General features: G+C 36.7%; 1 protein-coding gene across 7 annotated transcripts in view; it reads left to right on the forward strand.

The window, feature by feature from the left end:
* Positions 1 to 27,363, forward strand: part of COL19A1 (collagen type XIX alpha 1 chain) — a 186,383-nt gene that overhangs the window by 86,452 nt on the left and 72,568 nt on the right. For all 7 annotated transcript variants that reach the window (XR_009277161.1, XM_058834718.1, XM_058834720.1 and 4 more), the window contains 3 exons: positions 8,041 to 8,094; positions 8,784 to 8,819; positions 20,812 to 20,859. Coding sequence is in view for 6 of the 7 variants with exons in the window: in XM_058834718.1 (XP_058690701.1) it covers positions 8,041 to 8,094; positions 8,784 to 8,819; positions 20,812 to 20,859 (138 nt within the window). In the remaining variant the exon portion in view is untranslated. The remainder of the gene's footprint in view (positions 1 to 8,040; positions 8,095 to 8,783; positions 8,820 to 20,811; positions 20,860 to 27,363) is intronic.

Below are 27,363 nucleotides of genomic sequence, written 5' to 3' on the forward strand. Positions count from 1 at the left end.
GCTGTTAGCCATTTTTGGGTGTGTCACTCACTGTGCCATGTGTCTCTTGAGAGAGAATCAAAACTTAACCTTTTTTTTTTCACTGCCAGATTTCACTGCCTACTTAGTTAATTGGACTGGACCATATTTAAGGTAGCATAAATCTGTATCTAAAAATACTGGATATTCCTGATGACTGAGTTCACATTGAAGTTTGAACCTGAGCCTACACTATAGGCATGACTATGAAGTAAACCATACTTTTGCTTATTTTTAAATTTTTATTTATTTTTTTATATGTGAAACCAAGATGAGAGGGGAAAAAGTCAGTTGTTTTTTTTTTTAATGAAATACTAAAATAGACAACCAGCATGATTTCAAAAATCAAGATTTGAAAAACCATAATAATAAAGTCAAGCAAGATGTTTGCTGTATACCCTCCTCCCATCCTTCTTCCTCTTGGCCTTGGTGGGGGTTACCCTGGCTTTAGGTTTTAATCCTGGATACTCTTGGCTCTCCAGTTGCAAAGCATTGCTGCTAAAGGCAGAGAGCATCTCCCAGATGGGGAATGACTGACCTTAGTACTAGAATCCAGATACAGGACTTGGTAAAAATATTCAGCAATATTTTTTAAACACCTGTTCTGAAAGAATAAAAGGTTTGGCATTAAACACAAAAATACTATGGCAGTCTAGCTGGGGCTACTGAAAATGCTATAAGACAGGCTACAAAATTATGACACTTTTTACATCACCTGGCTTTCTATGCACACTGTAACCATAAAAATATTTTTCCTGGTTCAGGTAATTACAATTTAATGCTGGGTAAATCAGGCCATTTTTAAGTAATAGTGAATGTCCTTCATGTGAGAACATGTACTAAGAGAAAATGTACTAAGCTGAAACTAAATTTAGGTATTTGAAGAAGTATTCTCTTGTAGCCTGCCTGTCTGTAAAGGTGAACCGTATATTTCTCTCGTGCATACATATATGCTGACAGCATGGAAAAACACGTCTGTGTTTCTTTCCATAGCTCTGGTGACATTTCTGTGTTGGTCTTACATGATCTTCTTTACTACATGAGATCTTGTTCCATCAACCTTTTAGGAGGAGTAAGGTATACCAAGTATCTGATTTACTCTAGGACATATTTAACATAGTGGCACTGTGAATGTGAAAAATACTGAACATTTATATTTTTAAATATTTACTGAACTGTTGCAATGTGTCAGTAAATGGTAAGTTCTTACTATTATTATGGGAACTTCCATTAAAACAGAAGTAAAACTGCACATGGCAGTATAACATTGTATTGTTTGAATCCACACATAATTCCTTTTTAACAACATTTACATAAAATGCTTTGAACTCAGTTATCACTCTCCATGGAGATACCAGTCATTTACAGGACTGTGTATCATTGACTCTTTGCTTCTGTCAGTGTCTCTCTAACTTGTTCTGCAGGCAGAAATGTAATATCTAATATTTCTGCAATAATCAAGTTAATCTCCTTACACTGGTGTAATCTGCAGTGCTGTATATATTCAAAAGAGCCTGAAAACACTTAAAGCTCATGGCATTGCCTTCTGGCAGGTGTTGTCTCTGCCTGGGGGAGTGAGGGATTCCATCCTCACAAGAACTTGAAGATGATGACTGAACATTTTATCTTGAACAAATGGTAGAAACATATTTGAATATATTTTAATCAAAATCAGAAGAGTAGGTGTCACAGAAAACTTTTGCATGCTGTTTCTAGCTTGTGTTTTCTTAGCTGTACAGAAAGTTCTTGTTAGAAAGAAGTAGCGTAACAGAGGGGAAGCCAGACCTGGTTTGGAGACTAGGCTGTAGTGATGATATACCTAGAAAGTCTCAATTCCCTCTTCTCTCACTGGTTGTGCTAACTGGCTCAGTTAATCTCATTGAGAACCAGGTTTTGAGGCGGGAGCTGTGAATATATCTCACTGTTCTGCACATCTCCTAGTTTGTCTCCAGTAATCTGAGCCAAGGTCTACAATGCTGTGTCCCAGACTGGGACATTATTCAAAATCCATCTGACAACATGAATACTTTCTATAAATGCTACTAATGTGGTTGCCATTGTTTTTAGTTTCTTAAGGAGTAGTTATAAATAACTTAATATATTACTAATATAGTCCTCCTGTAGTACATGTCCATGTCTCTAAGCAGGTATTTGTTTTTCTAGGATGAACTGCCAGTTTGCTTGAATAGTATCTCTTTCATCCCTTGAGACTCTTTTAGCCACTTGACATTAAACTCAGGAGCCACATTGCTGTCACTAAAATCCTGTAATTTTTTTAAGATGTTGTTTCCCTTCACCATTCTTTTGGGTATTTTGTTTTACAGTTGGGTGAGAGACTTTCCTGCTTTTGTAATTGAGGAGTTATGAATTGTCTGGTCTAATTGACAAGGTGGTTAGCAGTGAAAGGCTGGACTTAGTGACCTGGGAAGTCTTTTCCAACCTCAAAGATTTCATGATTCTGAAATAATGCTGTCATTTGTATCACTGTAACAAATGGAGCTTCATGGACACACTATCTGAAAAAACAAAAAAAAACCCAAAAAAACCAGATAAAAACGCTCATAGCCTGTGTGGAATACGGAAAAAAATGCAATATAAATATCCATAAAACTATTTGCAGAATATGTTCTCTGTTATATGCATATATTTGCCTGTTGATCTGAAGTGAAAAGGAAAGCTTCATCACCACAACTTATAGAACTCTTTTTGAGTCATGCTGTTTTCTTGATCACTGGTGCAGGTAGGAATGAATGCCATGGGATACTGCCAATTACTATTTTCTGACATAAATAAAATCATTCAGCAAAAGTAAGTCAAAATAGCAAATTTTATCATATCTGTCAGCATGTGTCATGCATAGCTGGTAGAGGAATAGTGTGTTTCTTGTAAGTGGGAAAAAAATAGTAAAACAATTCTGAAATTAAAATCTAGTGTATATATTAAACCAAGTGTTTAATTAGTTATTTTTATTTCACTTGCTGAGGGAAGTAATACCATAAGTAACTTTTCTAAAACTTTTCTACATTGAATTTTATTCTTTACATACCTGATATCAAAGGATGGGACCTCTAAGTTCAGTAAACAATAAAAGAATCCCAGATTTTCAATGGAAAGATGGAGAACATATTAGACCTTTTCATCTTGATGCTTGTGGGAAAAGGTAATTAGAAGTATGATCATTATTAAAGAGATCCTACACCTTGATATAATAGCAATGACTGTTTACCTTCACACCCTCAGGGCTTGTCTCTAATCTTGAACTCTCTTAGAACTAGCATTGCAAGGAAATACTTCAATAGGAAGGGAATAATCCTATTCCTTGAAAAAGTGAAGTTGGTGATGATGTTTGTTTATATCTAGAGTCTGAGAATTCTGTTAAGAACAAAAGTATTAGGAGATAGTAGATTTAATTTAGAGTCCAGTAAATTGTAGTAATATACCAGTTTGAAGTTCTGGAATTCTATTAATGAGAAAAGAGCAGTGGCATTATTTAAAAGTACCTGGGACATAAACTGGGAAAAGTATATTATTTGAAGCTATGAAAACACTTTGCTAAATTAGAAAAGTTATCCCAGCTTATCCAGGTTGGCATTGTACAGCTGACTTTGAAGCTGTTGTTAACTTATATTTTAAGGTTGTTCTGTGAAGAAAATGTAGTGCTGTTTTTAGTGGTTAGAGGCTTTCCAAGCTCTGATACTTGGTAGAGATAACTGATCTGATCTATAATAATGTGGTTCCACATTGCTGGTTAGAGTGCTGGGTTGTGTAGTGTATTTCCAGTACGTCAGGTAATATGTATTGTGCTAGGAGATTTCAACCTGATGTGACATTGAATGGACTTACTCTAATGAAGGCCATGGAATTGCAAATAATAAATTACATTTTCCCCAAAAGATACCTTTTAGAGATGAAAACCTACTCTCCTGAAAATGTTATTGAAGTCTGACTGCATTTTCCATTGCAACATGTGTGCAGCATAGTTTATGCTGTAGAAATAGGTGCAATTCCAGTAGTCAACATTTGGCTCCTGCAGGAGCTGCTGGAGTCTTCTGGTTGGGGTCCAGCTGATCTTTGCAATTTTTCGTTGAGAAGGGTTCCTGGTGTCAGGTGGTGATACATTTTACCTGTTTTATCGGTTTTTAATTCATTCCACCAGAAGAAATAGCATTGTCATCCCTTCCAAACAAAAATACTGCCTCTAATTCAATCTTTCCCTGATTGATCCCAATTCACACCCTTACTGATGTTTGTGATATACTTGTTCCATTGATTTCTCTGTTGACTGAAAATTGTACTACAATTATCTGTCTTATTTTATTTATGTATATAGATGTCTTAGTTTAGGGCAAATTAGGGAGGAAAACTCTAAATGGGGATTTCTCCAGGGAAATGCCCCCTCCCCACCAACTGGTCCAGGAAAGGGAAAAAAAAATTCCTTGGAGAGAAGTGGAAAAAGCTGTTTATTTAACAGAAAATTGAATAATATTAAATAATAAAACCTCTTGCTGTTCGATGGGATGGCAAATCTAGGAAGAAAAGTCCTTTTCATGTGGCGTAGCTCGGCTCACTCAGTTTCTTATCAGTCCCTCTGGCGCTGGAAAGTGCCGAGGCCCAGGCCCCGGTGGGCCACAGGTGTGAGCTCCTGGGGTTTGGCTGGGTGTTCAGTCCAGAGCAGGCTTGCACAGATCCAGGAAAAAGGGAAAAAAACAAAGGTCCAGGGAACTCCTCTGCCTCAGCTAGCTAAAACTAACTAAAAACCAGAGAGAAGCTCTGTCTCACTGTCTGTCTGTGCTGCAGACACCACAGTCCAGGAGTGAGATGTGTGGGAGTGATGTTTTTCTTTAACACAAACTGCGGCTTCTTCTTCCCCCTCTCTTGCTCTCAGAGCCAGTCTTAAAGGTGCAGAACTTAATATATAACATAAACCAGACGATTGGGGATACCAGTATCATAAAGTCACCCCAGGACAATAGAACATTTCTCATTTCTGATATTTCCAGTATTGTTATCTTGGTAGCTTCGAATTGGCCTTGTACAAACATAGTCTAATGCTTACTTTACATTTTCGTTTCCATAAAGGAACCACAATGTGAGTTTATCATGACCTGTAAAAAGACCAAGTCGTAGTCCTTTTAGGGGAGAAAATGCTTCAGCTGAAGACTGTTCATGAGCTCATAAATGTATATTATTATATTGGTCCCAAAAAGCTAAAGTTAGACTGGGATAGAATTCAATACCCAATTAATTTACTCTCTAAGAGCTGCTGGAATTTTTAATCTGTTCTTAAATTTCTGGCAAATCTGGTAACAAACTCCTTAGATCAATACAAATTTGTTTGTTTTCAAAGCTGACCTTGTTCTCCTAAAACACTGCAGAAAATTAGTTTTTCTAACTTAAGGCTTGGTCTAAAATTATCCAAATTAGATCTGTTTAGATAACCACATTCATTTTACTGAAGCATCCTGTTCTGGTCTCTGCCAGAGACAGGATACCCTACTGTACTGTGCTAAAAGGGGCTACAGATTTGACTTGGCACAGGAATTCTTACTTCTTATGGCATTTCAGACACAGTGAGCCAGCAACTAAACCTCTCAGCAGCTTCAGAAGTGAGACTGTAGGAAAGAATAAGCATGGTGCATTCCCAGATGTGTTTTTTGCAGTCATTTGTTATGTCTGAAACTTACTAAGTTTATAATATTTTTAAATACATATATAACATGTAGGCAAACCAGAAATACTTCTAATTGGTCTATAACATAGGGTTCTTAAAAATCCTTCAAACACTGTAAGGTTTCTTGTAAAACATGTAGTTTACCCTTGTCCTTTTTATTTGAGGTCAATTGCTGTGGTAATCATCTCTGCAGTAGCTGCCAGACTGCACACCTCACTGATGTGCTCTTGCAGAAACACTTCTAAAACCTTTAAACACAGCAATTAGGAAAAAATAAGGTTCATAGTTTTAAAGCGCATGGCTCAGGCTCAGTATCTTTCATCCGCAGTTGCATTTTTTATTCAGTAGAGACACGCAGATATATGTCACCATCTGTGAGTTGCAGACTTTTTTTAGCTTTGTCTTTTGTCTTCTGTAAACATACAGCCTTAGAGCTAATTCCTAAACTCATAACTATTGTTCCACTGCTGATTTGCTAGTATTGATTTTGAACCAAATCTATACAGTTTGCATACCTGAAAAATCCCTGAAATGGCTTTAAGAGTATGGATTGGTTGTGTTTTATGCAATCTTTCAGAAGGAGGCTGAAAGTAAAATGTAGCAAATGGAGACAATATTAAAGCTATGTCATAAATATGCAGATTGTAAAAAGAAAGCAATTTTTTGGCTTGGTTTTTGAATCCATCTGCCTATTACATTTTTTAAGTTCAAACAGCAAAACTACTTCTGATTTAACTATTACATATTTGGCAAGCTTAATAAAGAACAAATCAAAGCTAAATCAGGGGTATTTACAACAACCACAAATTTAATCCAAAGTGGGTACTTAAATGCTCATATAGTTCTAAATGATGTTCCTTCCAGATGGTGAATTAATGTAATTTTAGCAGGAAGTGAAGTTGCACAAATACGCAGTATTTAGAACACTCACTGATTTCATGTTTCTGTACCCACTAAGGCACAGATGTTAGTTACCATTTTCGTGCCAGTTATATCTATCTTCCTAATAATTGCAAACTGAGGAAGAGAGTTTGCAAGGACAAAAAGGGAGCTGGGAAGAACTTTAGTTTGTAAACCCTCATTCAGATGTAAATGAATCTTTTCTATCCTTGACCTATTTAACCTCCAGAATAATAACGATGGTGGCCTACTTGTGGAGCATCTCATTATGACAGGGTCTTGTATTGCCTACATTGTTGCCATTTCATTTCTAAGTAAAATCTTTGCGCTTGTAGAGGTGTCTCTGACTTTCAATACACAGTCTCTCTTGACACTAAGGCAGTGGTCAGAGGGAAGGCACAAGACAAATCTCTCAGCTTGAATAAAAATGAATTCCTGGTAGGTTGGTCCACCATGAGAATTAAGTTCATTCAATGCTATAGAATGGCTTGAATTTGCTGGGCATATTTTGAAATCTCTCGTTTTTCCATTTGTTTTGCAGCAAGGAGAAGACAACAAAGACTGTGTGCTGGGTACTAAAGATATTTTATGGGGTTTTTTGGTTGCTTCTGGTGAGAACTTCCTAATGGAAGAGTTATATGAGATATATTGTAGAGGGTAGATTCAGACTAGCAAACACTAGAAAAGGTTTCTCAGAGAGGCTGTAGATACCCCATTCCTGGAAGCATTAATGAATGGGTTGGATAGAGTAAAGTGATCCAGTTGGAAATGTCCCTGTTTGCTGCAGGGGAGGCTGAACCAGATGAAGTCACTTCCAACCCAAACCACTCTGATCCTGCACGTGTGGAATGGCTGTGTATGTAAAGTGTAAGGCTAGGCAGTACTATTTGCTTCCCCTGTTGAAGGCAGAACTAAAGAAGGAGGTATGAAGGAATCAATTCTTTCTCTAATTGCCTTTGTGAACATCAGTGAAAATAAGAGTGTTGGAAGACGTGCAGCAGCTCTGAGCTGTACCTTCCTGGAGTTCACCAGTTCAGCACTGCTACTTGAAACATAAAATCTGCAGTTCGCTGTTCACCTTTGCCTCTTTCCCAAATTTAGCAGCATTCAAGAATATTCTAGCACTCTCTCTAATGTTCTGTTTTATCTTTGTTGGCCATGCAAGACTGCAAAGGAACTTTGTATTTCTACTCACTACTTACCATAATGGAGCACAATAAAGTAGATTGGCTTTGTATATTTAATTATGTGTTGAAGACACATTTGGTCTTTGATAGATGTTTGTCTGTTCACAAAATAACGACAATAAAGAATTTAGGGATAGTACTAATAACGTGGTAGAATTTTAAGGCCTGTTTGTTTAGTGTATATTAATTCACAGTGCTACAGGATTCTTTATTCCCAGCATTTTTGACAGATGACAACAAATAAACATTTCTCTTTTTGCCCAGGGACTAAAAGGTGACCCTGGTAGTCCTGGTGTGGCTGGTCCAAAAGGAGAAAAGGTACCTTTTTATTCAGTTGTATGTATATGTGAGTGTGCATGATAGTCTTCAGTTTTGAATGCATTGTCATAACTATGTGTGTGTGGCAAACACCCACTGCTGCCATTTGTGCAACTTAAGGGTTAAAGGATACGAGTGCAGGCTAAATGTAAATGCAAAAGACAAGTACCCTTTATCACAATGAATTTTAAAAGGAATTCTGAGCAGGAGCCTAAACTTAGTGTTCTGAATTGCTCTCTGGGTGCACTAATTTGCTCCCATTAACTAAACCTGAAGAACTCAGATGCGATTTGTGCCTCAGTGACCTAATTCTGTGAATATTTACACAGTCAGATGTCTTTACATATGTGAGCTGTCACACTGGCTTCAGCAGCCACCTTGTGCATGTAAGCTGAAGTTTGTAACTTGACATATGGAAATGTGCTTTGAAGGATTGTTTTTTTTAAGCTTTGATTCATTTATGCAGAGGCCTGGATTTTTTATTTTTTCTTTTAACCTGTGGTGAACTGTGTATATTTATGTCATTACTGGAGAAGAATGTCACTTTACTCACATATTTTCATAATCAACATGCTTGATGATGGTACTGAAATCACTTCTGCAATGCTGCATATTCTCTAAAAGGTCTAGAGGTTAAATATTCATAACTAAAGAGATTGTTGATTTACTTCCTCTCCTGTTTTAACTAGGGAGATGCAGGACCTCCAGGACCAGCTGCCTTGAGTGTGAGTACACATAAAGAAAAACAGCCAAAACAAAATCCCTAAGAAACACTGCATGTTTTTCCTTTATTTGCAATGTGAATACTCCCACTAATAAACCTGAAAGTCAAGTCCCTTTCTTCAGAGTGCCTCTGCATTTTCTATATGACTTGTGAAGGGAATTCTGTAAATATAAAAAAAATAAGCAGGTTTAAAACATCTTGTTTCCTCAGAAATGCTAACAAGGATATTATCTTGTTTATTCTGTGTATAAATAATATAGACTTGTTCAAGCTAAATATTTCTCTTGTTATTTTTAGGGAAAAGCATTTTTCAATAAAAGCTTGCAAAAATGATCAATGCTTTTAGGTACTGCTGTATGGATGGTGGAAAATGTTCTTAATTTCCTTGCAATGATCCACCCCCTAAGAATGTACAAAGTCTGAAGAAAAGTGTCCCCAAAACTCTCCAGGGCATGCCTTGTTTGTTTCATAAATGTAATAAATGCTGTCTGAATTCTAGTGGTTTTGCTCATGAGCTGAGATGAAAAACCCTACTGTTCAGAACAGTGTATTTGGTCAAAAACAATTCAAAATGGTGCAAAAGAATGTGGAAAAAGAGAAAATAAAAATTTAAAAAAAAACAAAAAGCTTCCAAATTCCCAGGATGTAGCTTCACAAAATGAATCTCTTCTCCCAGACTCAGTGTTATGAGCCACATCTATACTATTCATATTACCCATGTAATTCTAAATAAACTTCAAGAGAGCATTGTCATTCATATATATAGTATAAATAATAAATGTATAAATAGTATAAATAGTATAAAATAGTATAAATTATTATACATTGTCTTTTCCCTCCTTTAATTTCCAACACCATAGCAGCAAGGATCTCCATTAGATCTTACAAACATTGAAGAATGTAACAGATACCCATAAGATAAAGACAAATTCTATGGTGTCAAAATTAAGTTGCCATTCTTTAGACTACTTGTTTTTTTGGATTATGAGTTATAGTACCCTGTATCTTGATTTCCTGGGAAGAAGTCAGTGTTTTATCCCAAGACCAGCAACTCTTTCCTGCAGTTCATGTCTTGCTAAAGAGGTACATTTAGGTCTTTTAGTTCTTGATTATACAAACTGTGTGTTTGAAGAGTTAATATATCATTAAAGTATTATTAGTAACCTGTGATTTTACTGTAGTAGATGCATTGGAGTAAGTCATGCTTTAGATAGATTCTTACAGGCCTTGAAGGGATCACAGAAATAGGAATCAGACATGTCTGAAGATGGACAGGAAAAAAAACTGAGGATATCTATTTTGTGTGTGCTCTAAAATCATAGAACAATCTTTTTGAGAATTTTTATGTAAATGATTGAAAAATTAGTACGTTCTGACAGAAGTACTTGGGTATGTTAAGTCTCTTTTTTTTAGTGTGTTCATTGTCTTAAGTTGCAATTGTGGACTCTTAGATTTCCTAAGAATCATACTCAGAGGTCAGTAGTATGATATCAAGAATCAGAGAAATGCTGAGTTGGAAGGGACTCACATGGACCATCAAGTCCAACTCCCTGCCCTGCACAGGACAGTCCCCAAAAGTCATGCCACAAGCCTGAAGGTATTGTACAAATGCTTCTTGAGCTCTGTCAGGCTGGTGCTGTGACCACTTTCCTGGGGAGCCTGTTCCAGTGCCCAGCCACGTCTGGGTGAAGAATCTTTTCCTGATACCTGAAGTGAATGTCCTCTGACACAACTTCAGGCCATTCCCTTGGGTCCTGTCACTGTCACCAGAGAGAAGAGCTCAGTGCCTGCCCCTCCTCTTCCCCTCACGAGGAGGCTGTAACTGCAGTGAGGTCTCCCCTCAGCCTCCTCCAGGCTGAACAGACCAAGTGCCTTCAGCTGCTCTTCCCTGCAAGGCCCTTCCTCCTTGTAGCCCTCATTTGGACACTCTTGAGGATCTTAATGTCATTCTTGTGTTGTGGTGCCCAAAGCTGCACACAGTTCAAGGTGAGGCTGCCGCAGAGCAGAGCAGGACAGTCCCCTCCCTTGCCCGGCTGGTGATGCTGTGCCTGATGCCCCCCAGGACACTTTTGTCCCTCCTGTTTGCCAGGGCACACTGCTTTCAGATTGACTGAATTTACTCCTTCTGTACCTGAAGTAATCCGATTTCATAAAATGGATGTCAAAGAATTGCATTTCTTTGATTACAGAATGCTAATGTTGCAGTTCATTGATTCCAGCACAACAAGACATCTCTGTGTTGATACATTTACTGATGGTCGTCTTTACACTTTTTAAAATATAAGATTTAAATTTTAGGAAAGCAGACACAGTCTTCAGAGGGATGTAGTAACTGATGTAGACAAGAGTCAGTGTGAATGGGTTTAGCAGTTTGAAGACAGATTACAGCAGAGTGGGAATATACGGCCCAGCTGGAAAGCTTTCTCTCTCTGCCACTGTAAATAGTTGCACATTTAGGTTTTTGGCAAGAACTAAAAGAAGATTAATTACGTGAGTGATGGTGGCTAGGGGAAAATTCAGTTTTCAGAATGGTTTTATTTGTGCAACTTCTGTGTGACTGTGACTCTTACAGTGTATAATTGTGAAAGGAAGATGTCATATCTTGCTGTGAATAAATAGTAGGTCAGATAACATCCCAGTTCATGTGTTACTTAATGAGAAGTTACTATGTCAGAACCATTCTGTTTGGCTGTTATAGCCAAAATATGATGTGTTTCAGTTATGAGTACTGTTAAAGTTCTAAAATGTTCCATTTATTTGGGATAAAGGCATAATGCTATAAATTTACCCTCTGCTTCTAGTAATTTTTATTTTTTCTTAATGTGAAAATTATTTATTTTATCTAAAAGATAAATGAATTATTATGCTGGGGTGCAAGGAGGGAAGAGGAATGAAAGTGATGACACACTGTTAGAACTAAGTCCTGAATATGACTTTTGGCAAGGAGGAAGGGAATATTAAAAAGGACCAGGTTCTGCTCAAACTGGACAACTGGGCCTGGGTCATTGACCTTCTGCCCCAGTACAATTGTATACAGAGACAGGTGGTAAATGATTGCATCACACAGAGCTCTACTGCCCTGTGCAGCTTTTCCATTCATTCCTGTGTATTTCCATAGAAATCATACATCAGTGGAGTAAGCTGAATGAGGTCTACAATATATTCTTATTTCTATATAAACTAGACTATCAGTAGTGTTGTTCAGAGTCTGAAAAACAGACCTGTACCATGCTTCTATCCTTAGCACAGGGAGTCTGAAGGTAGCAGAAGACTGAGACTGCTTCACCGGTTGGTCCAGGGAGAGTTGTCTGTAGGTGATCTACACAAGTATGTAACAGCATGCAGCAGAAATTCCTGGGGTTTTTTCCTTGTCTGTGCTATTGGCAGCTGCAAAATTCTAAAATATGTAGACTTTTAGACTCTGTATCTAAAAGTGGTTGTACAGATGAGTAGAAAATCCCACACAGGTCAGAAGCATAAGAAAATACAGAAGAGAATGAAGGGATTAGTACTTGAAGGGGAAAATGTAGTTTTAAGCATTCAGCTGACAGATATAGCCATTTTAGTATGGGATGAGGGAAACTTCAAGGCAGTATATATGGCAGAATTCATAAATACTCAACAGCTCTAACAACCCATTAGGTAGATGAGCATATGCCAAACTGCAAAACAGGCAAACCAATAGGACTGCTTTTTAAGATGCAAAAATTATTTTATGAGTTTGAAATTGAAATTTCATAGCTCAGAAAGTGCATCTGAAAAAAAAGTAGAGCTCTGGATCTTCCTGTTTGGTGTGAGTTAACAGAAAATTTCACACTGAAATCCTAACAAGATGAACATTTAACAAAACTTCTCACTTGTAGCAATAGCAGAGAATTCAGAAAGACGTGGGATTAGAATTCCATGTGTTTCTATGTGCATTTATTTAAGGCACATACATAAGTCTTGTTAATACAATTTCATCAATCATTCATGAAGAATTAGAGAAAAGGAACAGCATTATAATGCAAATCATGCTAAGATGTAAGAAGAAATATGTGATAAATTTTATAGGATTTACATCAAACCCTAATGAAATTAGCAATTACAATAGTTCTACATATATTTGTTTGACTCAGGCATTATTCATGCAAATACATTTTATTGTAAATTTGACATACATACATGTATATTTGACCCCTTTTATTAAGGAGGTAAAGTTTTCCTGTGTTTATATGAATCAGTTAATACTCCCCAAACCCAGATATATGTATTTATTTTTTCTTCTCAGTTATAATGGTAGTTTTATGGGAGTAGTCCAAAATGATAGTTGATTCACAGCCTTTGTTTATGCTTCCTCTAATTTTTCTGCTATGTTCTGAATTGCTCTGTGAGTAGTAGATGTCTCTTTTCTTTAGTACTTTTCAAGTGTCTTATGAATAAATGCTGTGATCATATTTTGAAATTTTCTCCTTTATTATGTCCACTTTATGCAGCAATATGGGGGATTTTCAAAGCTTAAGCTCCCTGATAAATTGTACTGTAGCTGATGAACCTTCAGAGAGTAAAAAGGAGGGATTGTCCTGCTCTGTAGCGCAGTTCTGTCGAGATGTGGGATTTAGTGGCAGAAGCTGGGGACTGTGTTCTGCAGGGTCACAGCTGGCTCTGCAGCTTGCCCGCTCTGGTATCCCCAGCTTAAGCCTGTGCGTGCCGTGTCAGAAGAGTGACAGGTGAGGGAAGGTAGCACAGCCATCTCTTGTAAAATATATGATAACTATTCCTCTCGACACTCGATACGCTGCTTTTAGTTCCTGAGGAAAATGAGAGTCCGTCCGTCCGTTCCTGCGAACCTATCCCTTTCAGGAGTTATAAAATAGTCATCCAGATGGCACCAAGTGTTTACTCAGAAGCCAAGGCTTAAGTCAGTCACAGACAGAAGTCCCCAGGACTTGCTTACTAAACAGATATTTGGAATGTTGGCTCCTAGGTCTGGTTAAATCGATCCGAAGGAAGCTGGTGCACAAGTTCCATGTGGAGGCGGCTGTGGGAGGAAGCTGTAGATTCAGGTCTGGGCAAGCTCCACTGTAACTTTTGGCTCTCCCCTTCCTAAACAAACATCAGCTACAGATTGTACGGCTTTCCCCTCAGCTCTTCATGTGAAGCTAAAGAAATGGACACACACTCTCCAGTAGTAAGCAACACAAATAATATTACCCTGGCTTTTTCTTCCATGTAATGACATAAAGGAAAGTAATCCTACTAAACTAAAGAAAGCACAGACTGCAAATTACATTTTCATTCTAAATCTCTTCTTTTCATACATATACTCTAAGGAAAATCTGAATTTTATCTATCTGAACTTCTTTAATGGAGGTGTATTAATTTCCTGAAAATACTGAACTGTTCAGTTGTTTTTCTTCAAATATAGTGATCGCTTAGCTTTGACAGTATAACTTATAAATATTCTCTTCCAAAAGCACTTTTTATTTATGGGAGCAAGTGTCATTAAGATTACCCCTTTGCTGAAGATGATTTAGCAATTACAGTATGTTTTTTATCTTCTTTACACAGTATTACTGATACTGAAGGCAAAAGTGAAGATTGAGGTGTAAGTCTTACAGAAAATTTGTTTTTCAAAATATTGGTATGAATGTGCTTTATATGTCCTTCATTAGAATTATAATTTGAAAATTTTCCCATATGCAGTAGACATTAATATAATGAATAATTTTGATTTACTCCTCAGGATTTTAATTATACTTTTTTTGCTTAGCAAATAAACCTATGTTTATTAAAAGTACTAGGTTCATGAATGTAAACTTCTGTGAAATTACTCTTCCAAATTCCCTTTCAAAATATTGTCTCTGAAGGAAAGTACATTTCAGGTTAACAGAGCGAGCTAAAGAAATGGCCAAACACAAAGAATAATGATGTCAGTGAGGAATAAATTTTCTGTTTGCTTCGGTAATAAATTATCAAGAAAATATAGCTTATCATGTTTTCTGTCAGACTGAAATACTTTTGTTAAATGCTGTCTCCTTTTCTGTAGAAGCAAACAGATTGGAAGCAGTTTAGAAGGAAAAGCGGGATAACATCAAAGCAGTATGGTCACTGCAGTAACTTTAAGGGGCTGAGCAGCGTACAAATCTTTCCATTTGCTGTCTCAAGGTACTTCAGTAAGGATGTGTCTGAGATCAGGTCATGTTTGGAAATGCTTAATATAGAGGTAGTCTAATTTCCCTCATAAATGGTAATACAAGAGGAAATTAGTCATCCTTCTGTGATTTTCCTGTGCCATTTTTCCCATTGTAACATATTTGTAACAGCGAGGTGTGTCTGCAAGCTCTGTGGGCTTCCGTGTGGGTGGTGATGGACAGTCTTTTGGACAAGAAGAGGAAACTATGCTAATTGTATTTTAAGGTCTCATCCTCCTGTTTGGAGTTCAAGGTAGGGCAGCATCACAGTTGCAGCAAGTAAACTGCCTTGAAGATACCTGAGAAACCAACATTTAGACCGTCTTGACTGGAGGGAAGTTATTCATATTTCAGTTCCTTTGCTTGCTGAGTGTGATAGTCTGTTTTTACCTGGGAGGAAGCCATTCATTTACTCTCAGTATGGTACAAACAGGCCAAAGAGGAAATTATTCTCAAAATAGGATAGAAAGATCTGTGACCCAAGCAATAGAACTTGTTCTCTACAAACACCTCTAGATGAAGTGGATGCCTTTAACATCTACTGAACTGCATCTTGTTGCATCCTGTCTGGGATGCTGTGCCATTCTTACATCAGTGCAGCCACAGCAGTACCATCCCTCACACAAACAGCATTTGGGTGGCTGGTGAGTGCTCTTCAAGTCAGTCAGACTTCGGTCCTTCACTGTGACCACCCATTGTGTCATGTCAGGAATTCAGAAATCTGTGGTCACTTTTTTACTTGACTCCTGATTATCGTGATTCTGTGGCGCTCTACTTGTGGAGTTTACAGAGGGATCATTGAAAATGTAACTCAACAATGTGATGGCTTTTCTTTATCCTGATGAAGGGGAATGTGCTTCAAAGGACTGCATCAATAACTTGCAATGGGAACTGCCTGCCAGTTTGCTTTTAAAAATGTTTCAATGGTGATGTTGTTTCAGTGGAACTATACCTTTCTGTTTATCAACAAAATGTTTTGAAATTGCTTGGCAAAATCATATGTTATATGTTATAGCTGGGTCTTTTTGAAGTAGCAAGTTTTATCATTATAAAAGCTTGCATATTCAAATAATTAAAAAATTACCTATTCTTACATTATCACAAGGCATTTCTGCATACCTAATTTAGACTGTCTCTAACTCATCTCACTAAATTACACACATTTTCTCCCCATCTAGTAGCATTTATTCTGTAAAAATTGAGGTCATGTGTTTGCTGGAATTCATAGTGAGTAAAAACTGGATGAAAGTAGCTTGTGTATAGAACTCACAAAGCTGTCTATAAATGAAATAATTTTTGTGCCTTAATTAGACCTGCATTATTATTGCTAACATTTGTATTATATTTAATTTGTGTTGAGAAGGAAACTTATTCCAGCTCACAATGTATTCCAGCAATACTACCTACGAGTACATAAGGCAGCTGTCTACCCTTCTGCTTCAAAAACTATAAGCTATGTTTTGAAGCAACTTTCAGAATCCCAAAATTACATGTACTTGTCTAATATTTTGCTCTCTTGGCATCAACCATAATCTTAACAGCAGTAAGTAACTTCATTATTCCACTTCAGCTGTTTTTGTTTTTTTTTAACATTTTTTGTTTCACCATGGGGTCATGGTAAGAACTTCACTTTTTTGAGAGTATGATTTCAGGCACTTTCTCAGTTATTAAATTCATGAACAATGCCCCCACCATGTCTCTGCAGATGCTCATTGTGATGTATCAGGTATTTTAAAATGCTTTTGTACCTGCAGAGCCATGTGACAGGATTTTAGCCCTTCTATAGTAAGTTTCTGATAGTTCCACACTCACACTTTAAATTAACAGCTTTTGAAATTTAAAGCAGCTTAACTGGTTCATCTGTTCACTGATTTTTCTGTAACTTCCTAACATATTTTTCTTCTACTGTCTCAAGTTAAATAATTCTTACTGATTTTTGACTCCTGATACTTGCAAAAAATATTAGCTGTTAAAATGCTTAAATTTTAATTCCTACAGATATTTTCAATACTAATTATTTTAAAAACTCTTATTCTATTGCAGTGTTTTTATACCTGGTTTTATTTTCCTAGTTTCCCTCAACTTAGACTTAGACTAAGTTTTGATGATATTTCTTTTAAATATCTGTCTGCATATTCTTTACAGTGTGGTTGCTTTTTCTATTCTATATTCTAAGAACCATATTTTCCCTTGTCAACACTTCCCTTTATGGTTTACATTTTATAATGGGATTCACAAGTTTCTGCTCCTCATTTTCAAGATTTTGTACAACCCTCTTGTGCATCATGTATCATCTCTCTTCTTAGCCACCCTCACTCATTGTGGTAGATTTTCTAAATTTCAGTTGCACTTAAGAACATCTCCATTTTACTGGCTTTTATTTTCCCTAAGCTACATAGTAATGTTTGAGACATTTTCACTTCATGTTCCTCAAGCTCGTTCAGTTACATTACTTCAAGGGGCTTGCTTGGTCCATGACAGGAACAGGCTTTTTTGGATTTTTTATGTTATTTTAATTCACTGCACCATGAAGTCAGTAGAATGCTACCACCTTTAAGCCTCAAAGGTGGCCTGGCAGAGTCAGGAAAATCCCATGTGTATTAGGTTACCTTGAAGGATGCATCATATTTTCCTGCCAGCCTGATGTCACACAGATAGGCTGGTTTATACCTCACAGTGCCTTGTGCTGTTCCTAGGCATTGTTCTGCTCATCACCATAGCCATGCTCTTGCCAGTTCAAAAGTATCAGAGTGACAGTGACACATAGTGAATTATTTCAATTGCCTTGCAATACTTGAAGGGCACCCATAAGAAAGGTGGGGATGGACTTAACTTTATCTGACTTTATCTGTTGAGCTAGGACAAGGGATAAAACTGAAGGAGGTATTAAACTGTAGGAGGGTCAGTTTAGATGAGATATAATGAGGTTTTTTACAGTGAGGGTGATGAAACACTGGAACAGTTTTGCCATAGAGTTGGTGGATGCTCAATCCCCAGAAACATTCAAGTCCAGGTTGGCTGGGACTCTGAAAAACCTGGTCTAGTTGAAGATGTCCCTGCTCATTGCAGGAAGGTTGGACTAGATGACCTTTAAAGGTCCCTTCCAACCCAAACCATTGTATGGTTCTATGATCATAATTGCTTTGGTCGTTGTTTACCTGGGGACTTTATAGTTGTAGAATAGATTGCCTTCTAACATAAATGTTTTGAACACAATCCGCAGCATATCCCATAGATAGATAGATGTATATTCAGTCTATATTCTATCCCTTTATCTGTGGCAGCGGGCTCGTCTGACCTACTGTGTTATCCATGGTTGGGAGGAGTCAAATCTGATCTTTGATCTCCAAATGAAGATCTCCAGAAGTTAAATAGGAATACGAGCTGAGTAGATACTTTAGTCTGCCTTCCTACAAACATGTATTTCTGTTCATTGCCAAGTTGTATAGGAGTTCAATGATAGATGTTTTATTCATCATAAATTCACTCTAGAAGGTTTCTTTCATTTCTCTTGCAGGTTTCTTCTGCAGTTATTTTTCCATGGTCTCTTTCAGTGAATACTGAGGAGGGGTAGCATTGCTAAGTCATTACTTTGGCCAAGTTACTGCAGTTTTAGAACTGTGTTAGTTAACATGGCCCTTGTTGTCCTATCACTTTTTAAACGGAAGATCCCACTGAAGTTGGTGTGAACTTTTACCTCAGTTTCAATATCAGGATGTGGCTCCTTGTACAGGGGAGTCCTCCCTGCCTAGTTACCAATTGTACACAGCTCTCCTCCCTTTCCTTGAAGATAAATCTCCTTATCTGGTTCCTTTTTCTTGACAATAATATTGTAGAGAGAATAAAAAGAATAAAAGTACTCCTTGGATAAAAATGTTGGCTATTAATTATCACTATTGTGCAGTTACATTCTTGTGTAATTCTTATCCCCTTGGAGCCTTATTGTACAGATATGTGAGGCTAAGTATTTCCTCCCCCATAAAATGGACATTACAGGTTTTCATCTCATTCCCCTGCATAAAGTTGTCACTTAAATGAAAAATTAACAAAACAAAATTCCACCTCTTCCTGAATTCCCAGAATTTCTTTACAGAATTAGAATATTGTTAACAGTTAGACAGAACACTGCAAGTTCCACACTACCTAGATGAGAAAGTAAGAAAGATTTACAGAAGTCACACTGACATGCTGCTTTATGAGTTTGTGTATGTATAAGCTACATAACTTGCATTGTAATTTACTTACCGTGGTATCATTTGTTGGACACAACATTCTCATGCCTATTTTAGTTCCATAAAATTGTGGTGAAAGATGGAAATGATGTGCATCAGCTTTGTAAAAGATCCTACATCTTATCATGTTTACATTATAAACTGAAATTATAGGAGAAACATCTGATAGTGAAATACTGTCTGAGATATACTTTTAGTTTCAGTGTTTGAAAGTGGAGAAATGGTAGAAATGGAAAAGCTCTTGAAGTGACCACTTCTTTTTAAAATTAGAGTCAGACTACATTCTAATCAACTTAAAACATTACTTGAAGATGTATGAGCTGGTAGCTTTGGAATGCCTATTTACCTTCTCAAGTTTATATTGGGAATTAGGAATCATAAACAAATTTGTTAAATTAATTTCTAGAAATCTGGGTACTTTAAAAAATCATGATTGTCAGGGTGCCTCAATTCACCCTTATTGGGTCAATATGGGTCAATATATGTAATTGATTCTAAGTAAGGTGTTTGAATTTGACCAAAGATATAACTCATGCTGAAGCAATACATGAGTCTGAGTAATTTTAAAGATACTAAAACTTTAATATTTCAAATTCTTAAATGAACACAAAATGTAAGTGTAATTTTGTTACACCCTGTAAGGATATGCAATATAAAGTGCAAAGCTTTTTTTTTTTAATTATACAATGCAGAACTGTTATATATTCTTCACTGATTACATCGAAAATGATTTCACATTTCTTGTTGCTATAATGGAAATCAGATTGCTTCCTCAAAGTAATTTTTTTAATTGTGTTCCAAGGTGACTCATGAAGTAAATGGGGAGGGGGGAGAATGTCTGTTCTAAGTTGTTCTGAGATGTTATTTGAAGGCTTCATGATTATATTGTACATTAATCAGATGTAAAATTAAAGCCCCAAAGCATCAGAACTGTTCTGTGATTTGATCTGTGACTGAAAAAGGCAGATCCTCACACTGAGTTCGGAAGGAAGGCTCACAATTCAAGGATATATTCAAAACACTCAAAGCTCCAGTGCCTGGTCAGGAGAGAGAGAGAGAAAAGAGGCACTAAAGTGTTTTCAAAAGCCAAGACAGATATGCAGAGGAAGCAGTACAAGGCTGGTTCTTAGGATCCAGCGAGCATAAGGCCTTCTGCTATATTTAGTTCCCTTCCCCTGCCTTCCCCTCCCCCTTCAGTGCCTATATTTGAATTTGAGTTGCAGAGTAAGTTGTCTTTCATTTCAAACAACTATTTTTGTCATTTTTTATGGCATCCTAACTTAACAAGATAAATCACTTTTCAATTAATATTTTAGTTAAATATTACTATGCTTAATTAGTGCTGACTTACATCTTCTTTTCCAATGGATACAGCCTTTATATGATGGAATGTGATTAATAATTATTGTTTGTGATTTTTCTTGCATCTTAATATAACATTGAAGGAATTCTTAGGAATAGCCAATTCTTACTAGAAATAAATGCCTTGTCTTTCCATCTGGATCTTTGGTCTAGCCGTACTTCTATAGAAAAATAAAGGATGAAAATAGCTCTGAATGTTATAATTCTTTAATGTTTGTATTTTCAGGGTTTGCTGGAGGGTCCCCAAGGTCCACCTGGCAAAGAAGGTCAAAGGGTGAGTAAACTTGGTGAACAACTGGTGAGTGTGCTAACAGCTTGATGTGCAACTTCTGCCTAAGCACCAATAAAAAATGGTAAGGTAGCAGCTGGGTATGAAGCATGCTGACAACAAACTGAGCCTTGACACTTGAGGTTTCTTTTCAGTTGAAGGAGATTTAACAATTTCAACCATCTAAAGTGTTTTGATGACTGGCAGCACAGATGTATTGTGTTTTGTGCAGTGTGTTTCTGCTGCAATTTTAACTGAAATAGTATTAAAACTTGTTCTTTTTCCTTTTTTAGCAGAAGTGAACTATGCCTTACAGCATCTAAGATACAAAGATATGAATTTAGGGTCATTTTCTAAAATATTAACAGAAACCAGTACTACTATACTGACCCAGGTCTTTAATGGCATTATGCAAGTGTCAGTGCCTAACATACATGTACAATGGATATGATACGGTAAAGGGGGCTAGAGGGGCAGAATATGCCAAATGCATTAAATAAAACTTTTGTTATTTAGAATTTTAATATAATTAAACAATTGAGTCTGACTGGTTTCTCCATGTTCTGTTTTTATTTTCCCTGACTTACTGAATTTGATAATTCATTAGAACAGAATACAAATATTTATGATTGTGGTATCACAAGAATTAATTCAGTGTTGTAAATATATAATTTAGTATGTTCCTAAAAGTTCAGGAAGATATTAAGACTCAGGCATTTCAGTATTTTTACAAATAAAGTGTGTTCCCTGTTTGCAGTTTTGAAGTTGAGTCTCAATAATTCTTGGTTTATTTAGGCATCTTGATACTCAATATCTCAGTTAAAATATCTGAACTAAAAAGATTTAGTTTTTCTCATCATTGACCCTAGTAAACTACAGTGAGTTTTTAAAGGCTAATTTAATGATTCCGATAACAGTAATAAAACTAACAGAAGACTAGCTCTTGAACAAAATGAGTTATGATGTGTAGGCCCCAAAGCTATGCTTTGTATTGGTTTTTAAGTTTTAAAAAGAGGACTAAATTCCATTTAAGTTGAACATGAAGATGTGAAAGCTGAGTTTATTTATGTTTCTCACTAAGGATTGAGAACCTGTTCAGAAAAAGTCAGTGTGGTAATGGAGAATTAAAAGCTGTGTGATGAATATGTTATTAAAGCACATTTACTAGCATATCAATGTCCTTATTAAGGATTTTATAATTACCATGGCTATTACAGTTAAACAATTAAATATATAGGATACTGTGAAAAGACACTTGTATCCCCTTTTAGCATATTTTAGAGTTGTTCTATGGAGTATTAAATCTGCAAAAAGACAGATTGTCCTTTAGGAACAGTTAAAAACATTCTCATGTTTTAGAAACTTCACTTATGGAACTTCTTCATTTTTTTCTGCAAAAATTCAGTTAACACACTATTATATTTAATGGTAGATAAATGCGTTTGGAAATACTTTATTTTTTTTTCCAGTTTGCAGTAGTGTTTAGTGGGTTGGTACTTTCATTGTGGATATTTTCCTACTCACACATAAAATTGAGCTGCTGTCACACTCCAGCCTCTATAAAAATGGGAGCTCTGATGGTTTTGTAATCTCGCCATGCACACAGCTGCCTTGAGCCAAACGATGGGAACAGCAGACTGGAGCCTCAGCATCTGTCTTTATCTTTCTACCAGTGAAATGCTCACAACAATACTCCTTCTGCTGACCACTCCCGCCCAAGCATTAACAACATTGTTGGCAGTCTCAATTCAACTCCCATGTGCTTTTGCATTTCCAATACATTTAATTACACAATAGCATACCAGTTGTAACAAGATCTCTGCTCTGTTTAATGACAAACAGGACAGTGCACATCTAATGGCTATTAAATGCTCCTTTTTATTCAATTATAAATGTCATGTTCCTCTGTTCCTCTTTCAGCAGATCCTCCAAATCTTTCACATTATATTAAGTTATTGCTTTCCTTGTGGTCTGTCTTTTGAAGATTAAAACCTATTATTGAGTGTGTAACTAGCTAATAAAATTTTTTCCAACATATTATTCAGACCTAAAAGCGATACCCTGTCCATTATGAAGACTGGAACTGTAACGCATTAGGGGAAAAAAAGCCACTCCAGAAACACCAGAAAATATCTGTTCAATTAGGATGCCACACTTTGAGAACATGAACTTTTATTTTAAATTGCTACTCATACAGCACTTGCTATATTCAAAATTTAAATTCCCACCTACTTCTTGAGCATTTTTAAGTGTTCAACACCTTTAAAAATTGGTCTTAGATTGATATGAAGTTGAGAGGACAATCATATAGTATGTAACTAATAGACCTAGGAGTACACATTGAATCAAGGAACTGAGGAGAATTAACAGTGTTAATGGTGATATTGAAGAAACATATAGAAGGCTCAAGTTAGAGCTAGTAGTGACAGGTAAATGGCAATAGAAAATAAGTAGAAAAGCAAGGAAAACAGTATGCATTTTCATTTTCAGAGTGTTTTAAGTGAGGTTTTATTATATCAACTCAGATCAGGGTTCAATATTAGAACTACTAAGGAATACCAAACATGCCTTGTCCTTGAGTGGGCTCCCATATCCCCGTAACCAGTAGAGATGGAACTCAGAAAATTGTACCCTTACTGAGAGGAATAAGTCTGAGTAGTATCTCTTTCACCTCACAGGAATAATCTGCACAAAAAGTTACATCATAAAAATATATATAATAATTATTATAGAAATAGAATAAATGTTGTTATTACTATAATAAATATAAAAGCAACTGAACTGTAGTTTTTGAGTTCAAAGTTATGTCAGCCTTAAAATGCTTATTGACATACACCTCAAATTGTCTTAGAAATGCAAATTTACATCATTACTTAATTAGATTAAGTCAATAGTTTAATTATTTCAAGTGTAAAGGGGGACCAATACATTTTTTCAAATAAGATGGTAACAGCTTTTTTCTGATAGATGCACTGGAGACAGAGTTACTGGTGTCATTTGAGCCCGTGCATGATTATTAAAATACTGAATATGTCACTTTATGTGCCTTTGATATATTATACTGTATATATAATATAGTAATATAGTATATTACTACTGTATGGTCATAATGGGTTATCATCTTACTCCCACATCGAAGATCAGTTTTGGTTCTTACTTGTTTAAATGATGGTCAGCAATGGAAATTGACCACAGAAGTATATGTAATATCTTCTATCTTAGTTGGTCTCCCTGGATGCATTCCAGATATCCGAAAATATTAAATGGTTTGCAGAAAGCAGAACACTAGAGTGATATGATTACAGAAATTTAGTGTGGGAAGGTCATTCAGAAGGAGAGAGATGAAGCCCTGAAAATTCTTTGACTAGTTTTGTGCAGCATTAAAGGACCCTGTATCAGGATGCCCAGGTTCTATTTTTTGTCTTTATTTAACAGAAAATTGCAAATTTGCAAAAAAATTTCAAATAATGAAGTAATTGAGAACAATTAGTGTGATGATAAGTATAAATTGGATTCAAAATCATATTAGTTCTCTCATACTACTCTAGTAGCAAAATGTGTAAATATTTCTTTTCTGGATAAACAAATGGATTAATAGTCTAGCATTTATCAAGAGTATTGGTTGTGTCTCTAAGAGTAGATTCATGAGTTCCCATTCTTTCCTCACTTACTGTGACACCTTTCCCTCTCATCTCCTTTATTATCTCTTCTCTTTGTGAATGTGGCTAGTTTATGAAGGAGAGCAAACTTCATGAGCAATGGGTAAAAATAATGGACTTATATATGTTGTTTCCTTTGCACAGTACTTAGGAGGGAGGAACAGAGTTTTAAGATCAAGTGAAGGCATTTGTTTTCAGTTTTGCTTGGTTTACTACCATGCTTCATCTACACAAATGAAACTTCACAGAATTTTCAGTATCTCTACAAAAAATCTTACAAGATATTCAATAATTCATGATATGTTTTCCATCCTTAATTAGAGTGTTACTCTGAAGGCAAAGTAATTGTCGTGGCAGAAGACATCATAACTTGGTTACATCACAACCTGGCCACATTCAAAGAGTGCACAGTGAACTTATTTCTGATTGTTTAGTCAACCTGAGACTTATACAATACTCATTTAAAGGGCTGTCATAATGTCATCAGTGAGTGTAGTTAAATTTTGTGTGAGCGTGTAGTGCCTTTGTGTTTCTCCTTTTGCCAAGATACCCACTGCCACTCACCACTCACATTTGTAGTTTTCCTATGGGCTGAAGGAGTCTTCAAATGTTTGCTCTTCTTAGAAAAGTCTAGTGTTTCTTTTTGCTCTACAAGTAGTTACTTTGTATAACATTTTTTAAGGTTTTTGATCCTTAATGGTTTGTGTTAGACATGAGACCTTACTCAGCAGGAGCTTTGGGTTTTAGTTCTGGTCACTGAAAGAAATGGGCCAGTAGAAACAGCTACTCATTCCTTTTCCCTCATTCCTGCTTGAGAAACACTAGACTACTCTGTGGGCAGGCACTATGTTCAAACATAATTTTTTCAGTGCCCCTCATGTTGTCTTCAGGCATGTTACTGCTGCAGCAACTTGATACTATTATACAACTGCTCAGAATGACATCAGGGGCTTCAGAAGGTAATTACACATTACTCAGAAAAGTCCCTGGTCCAATATTACCAACCCACAAGCAATAGTGAGATTGGGTACTAACCTAGCATTGCATGGAATTTAAACTACAGTGGACTCCTGCGCCATCTTCCTGGATTCCTGTGTTATGCAGAACTATTGCTTTTCTCAGTAATCCTGTACTTTCTAGGTAAGCTAATCTTTTGCAGAAGTCCAGTTTCCACTTCAAAGAACATCAAGAATAGACTGTTTGCAAGTCTCCTTGAATTCCTTCTTCCAGTGTTTCTTGTCAAGCACACATTTCAAGATATGTGTTTTATTTTACACTGTGTCTGTAGCTAATCCTCCATTAGCCCCCAGCAAATGGGTATCTTAATGTCTTCTTTATATTGAAGGGGTATTTCGAGTTTTTTTGAGTTTTTTCTCTATAATCAAATCACCATTCCATTAATTTATGAAAAAATTCAAGTAGGGGCTTTCAGCTGCCATGCAAATAATTTTCTGAAGTCTTAAAATAATTTTGCCATGTTGCTGTGTACTCTTAAAAATTTCTACTACCTATAGTTTACAGGCTGCAGGGAGCTTCCCAGTCTCTGCTTTTACTATGTTAAATGCGATACTTATATTTCCAAAATAAAATTCCAAATGTTTTGTAAAGTAATGCTTCATTTCGGTTGGATATCCAACTATGTAGCAGGAATTTTCCGTGAACTTGGTTCTTTTTTTATAAATACTATTTTTTTTCTGAAAATTATTCAATTTTTAAAATATAATACTTCAGTGAATTCCAAAAATTTTCTTAATGCAAAGGATCAAGGCAATTTTATTAGACAGCTATACTGTGAAATCTAGACGGGGTGATTTTGCATTCTCAGCTGGCCTCTAGAAGAGCCAGGCCCAGCATGCAGCTGAAATACACAGCAATTTGTGCAGCAGCTTCTGCTTCTTTCCAATCCTCTTGATGCCTTCTTGAGCTCCTAGGCACTTTGTGTGAGATTTGGGCACTTTTGGGAAGGTTCTGAGGACACTGAGGATGCCTGTTGCTTCCAGGTGAGGAGAAGGTAAGGGCAGCTCTGGCAGCTCCTGACAAACTCTTCCAGCTGTCCCTGAACAGCGGGTGCCACAGCAGCGAGGTCAGGCTCCTCCTGGCCCGTGCCAGGATGAGGACTCTGTAGGAGCAGTTTGTGCAACCATGGCAGAAGCAGCCAGTAGAGGCAGCAGGTGGCACAGCAATTCATGCAGGAGGGCACAAAGAGGCCAGCAAACCTTCTCTGTTCAGCATGCACATACTCAGAGATGGTGGTCACAAGGCACAGGACCCAAGTGCTACTAAAGGAGCACTGACAGCTGTTTGCTGTCAGACTTTTGTACCCAGATGGAGGACACAGCTGTCTAAGTCCATAGGGGCTCACACATTACAATCCCCTCTTGATTATTTTGAATGGTCATGGTGACTGGGAGAGACTCATGAAGACTGGAAAAGGCAAATATCACTTCTGTCTTCACAAAGGAAGGTGCGGGGAACTACAGGCCAATAGGCTTCAGCTCAATCGCTGGCAATGGGAAAGAGGAAATCTTCCTGGAAACCATTTCCAAACACATGGAGGACAAGAAGATGATTGGGATAGTCTGCATGGATTTATGAAAGAAAAATTTTGCTTGACAAAATATATTGCTTTCTACTATGTGACTAGCTAGGTGGATGAGAGGTGAGCAGTGGATGCCAACCTCGGCTTTGGCAAAGCCTTTGATATTATCTCCCATTATCTTCATAGATAAGCTGACGAAGTACAGGCTAGATGGGTGGATGGTGAGATGGATTAAAAACCATCTGAAAAACAAGAAATTTTTCATTAGTGGCACAATGTGCACTTGGAGACAAATCATGAGTCGTGCATCCT

Source organism: Poecile atricapillus, chromosome 3 (assembly GCF_030490865.1).
Source record: "Poecile atricapillus isolate bPoeAtr1 chromosome 3, bPoeAtr1.hap1, whole genome shotgun sequence".
In the NCBI taxonomy this organism is placed as follows: domain Eukaryota; kingdom Metazoa; phylum Chordata; class Aves; order Passeriformes; family Paridae; genus Poecile; species Poecile atricapillus.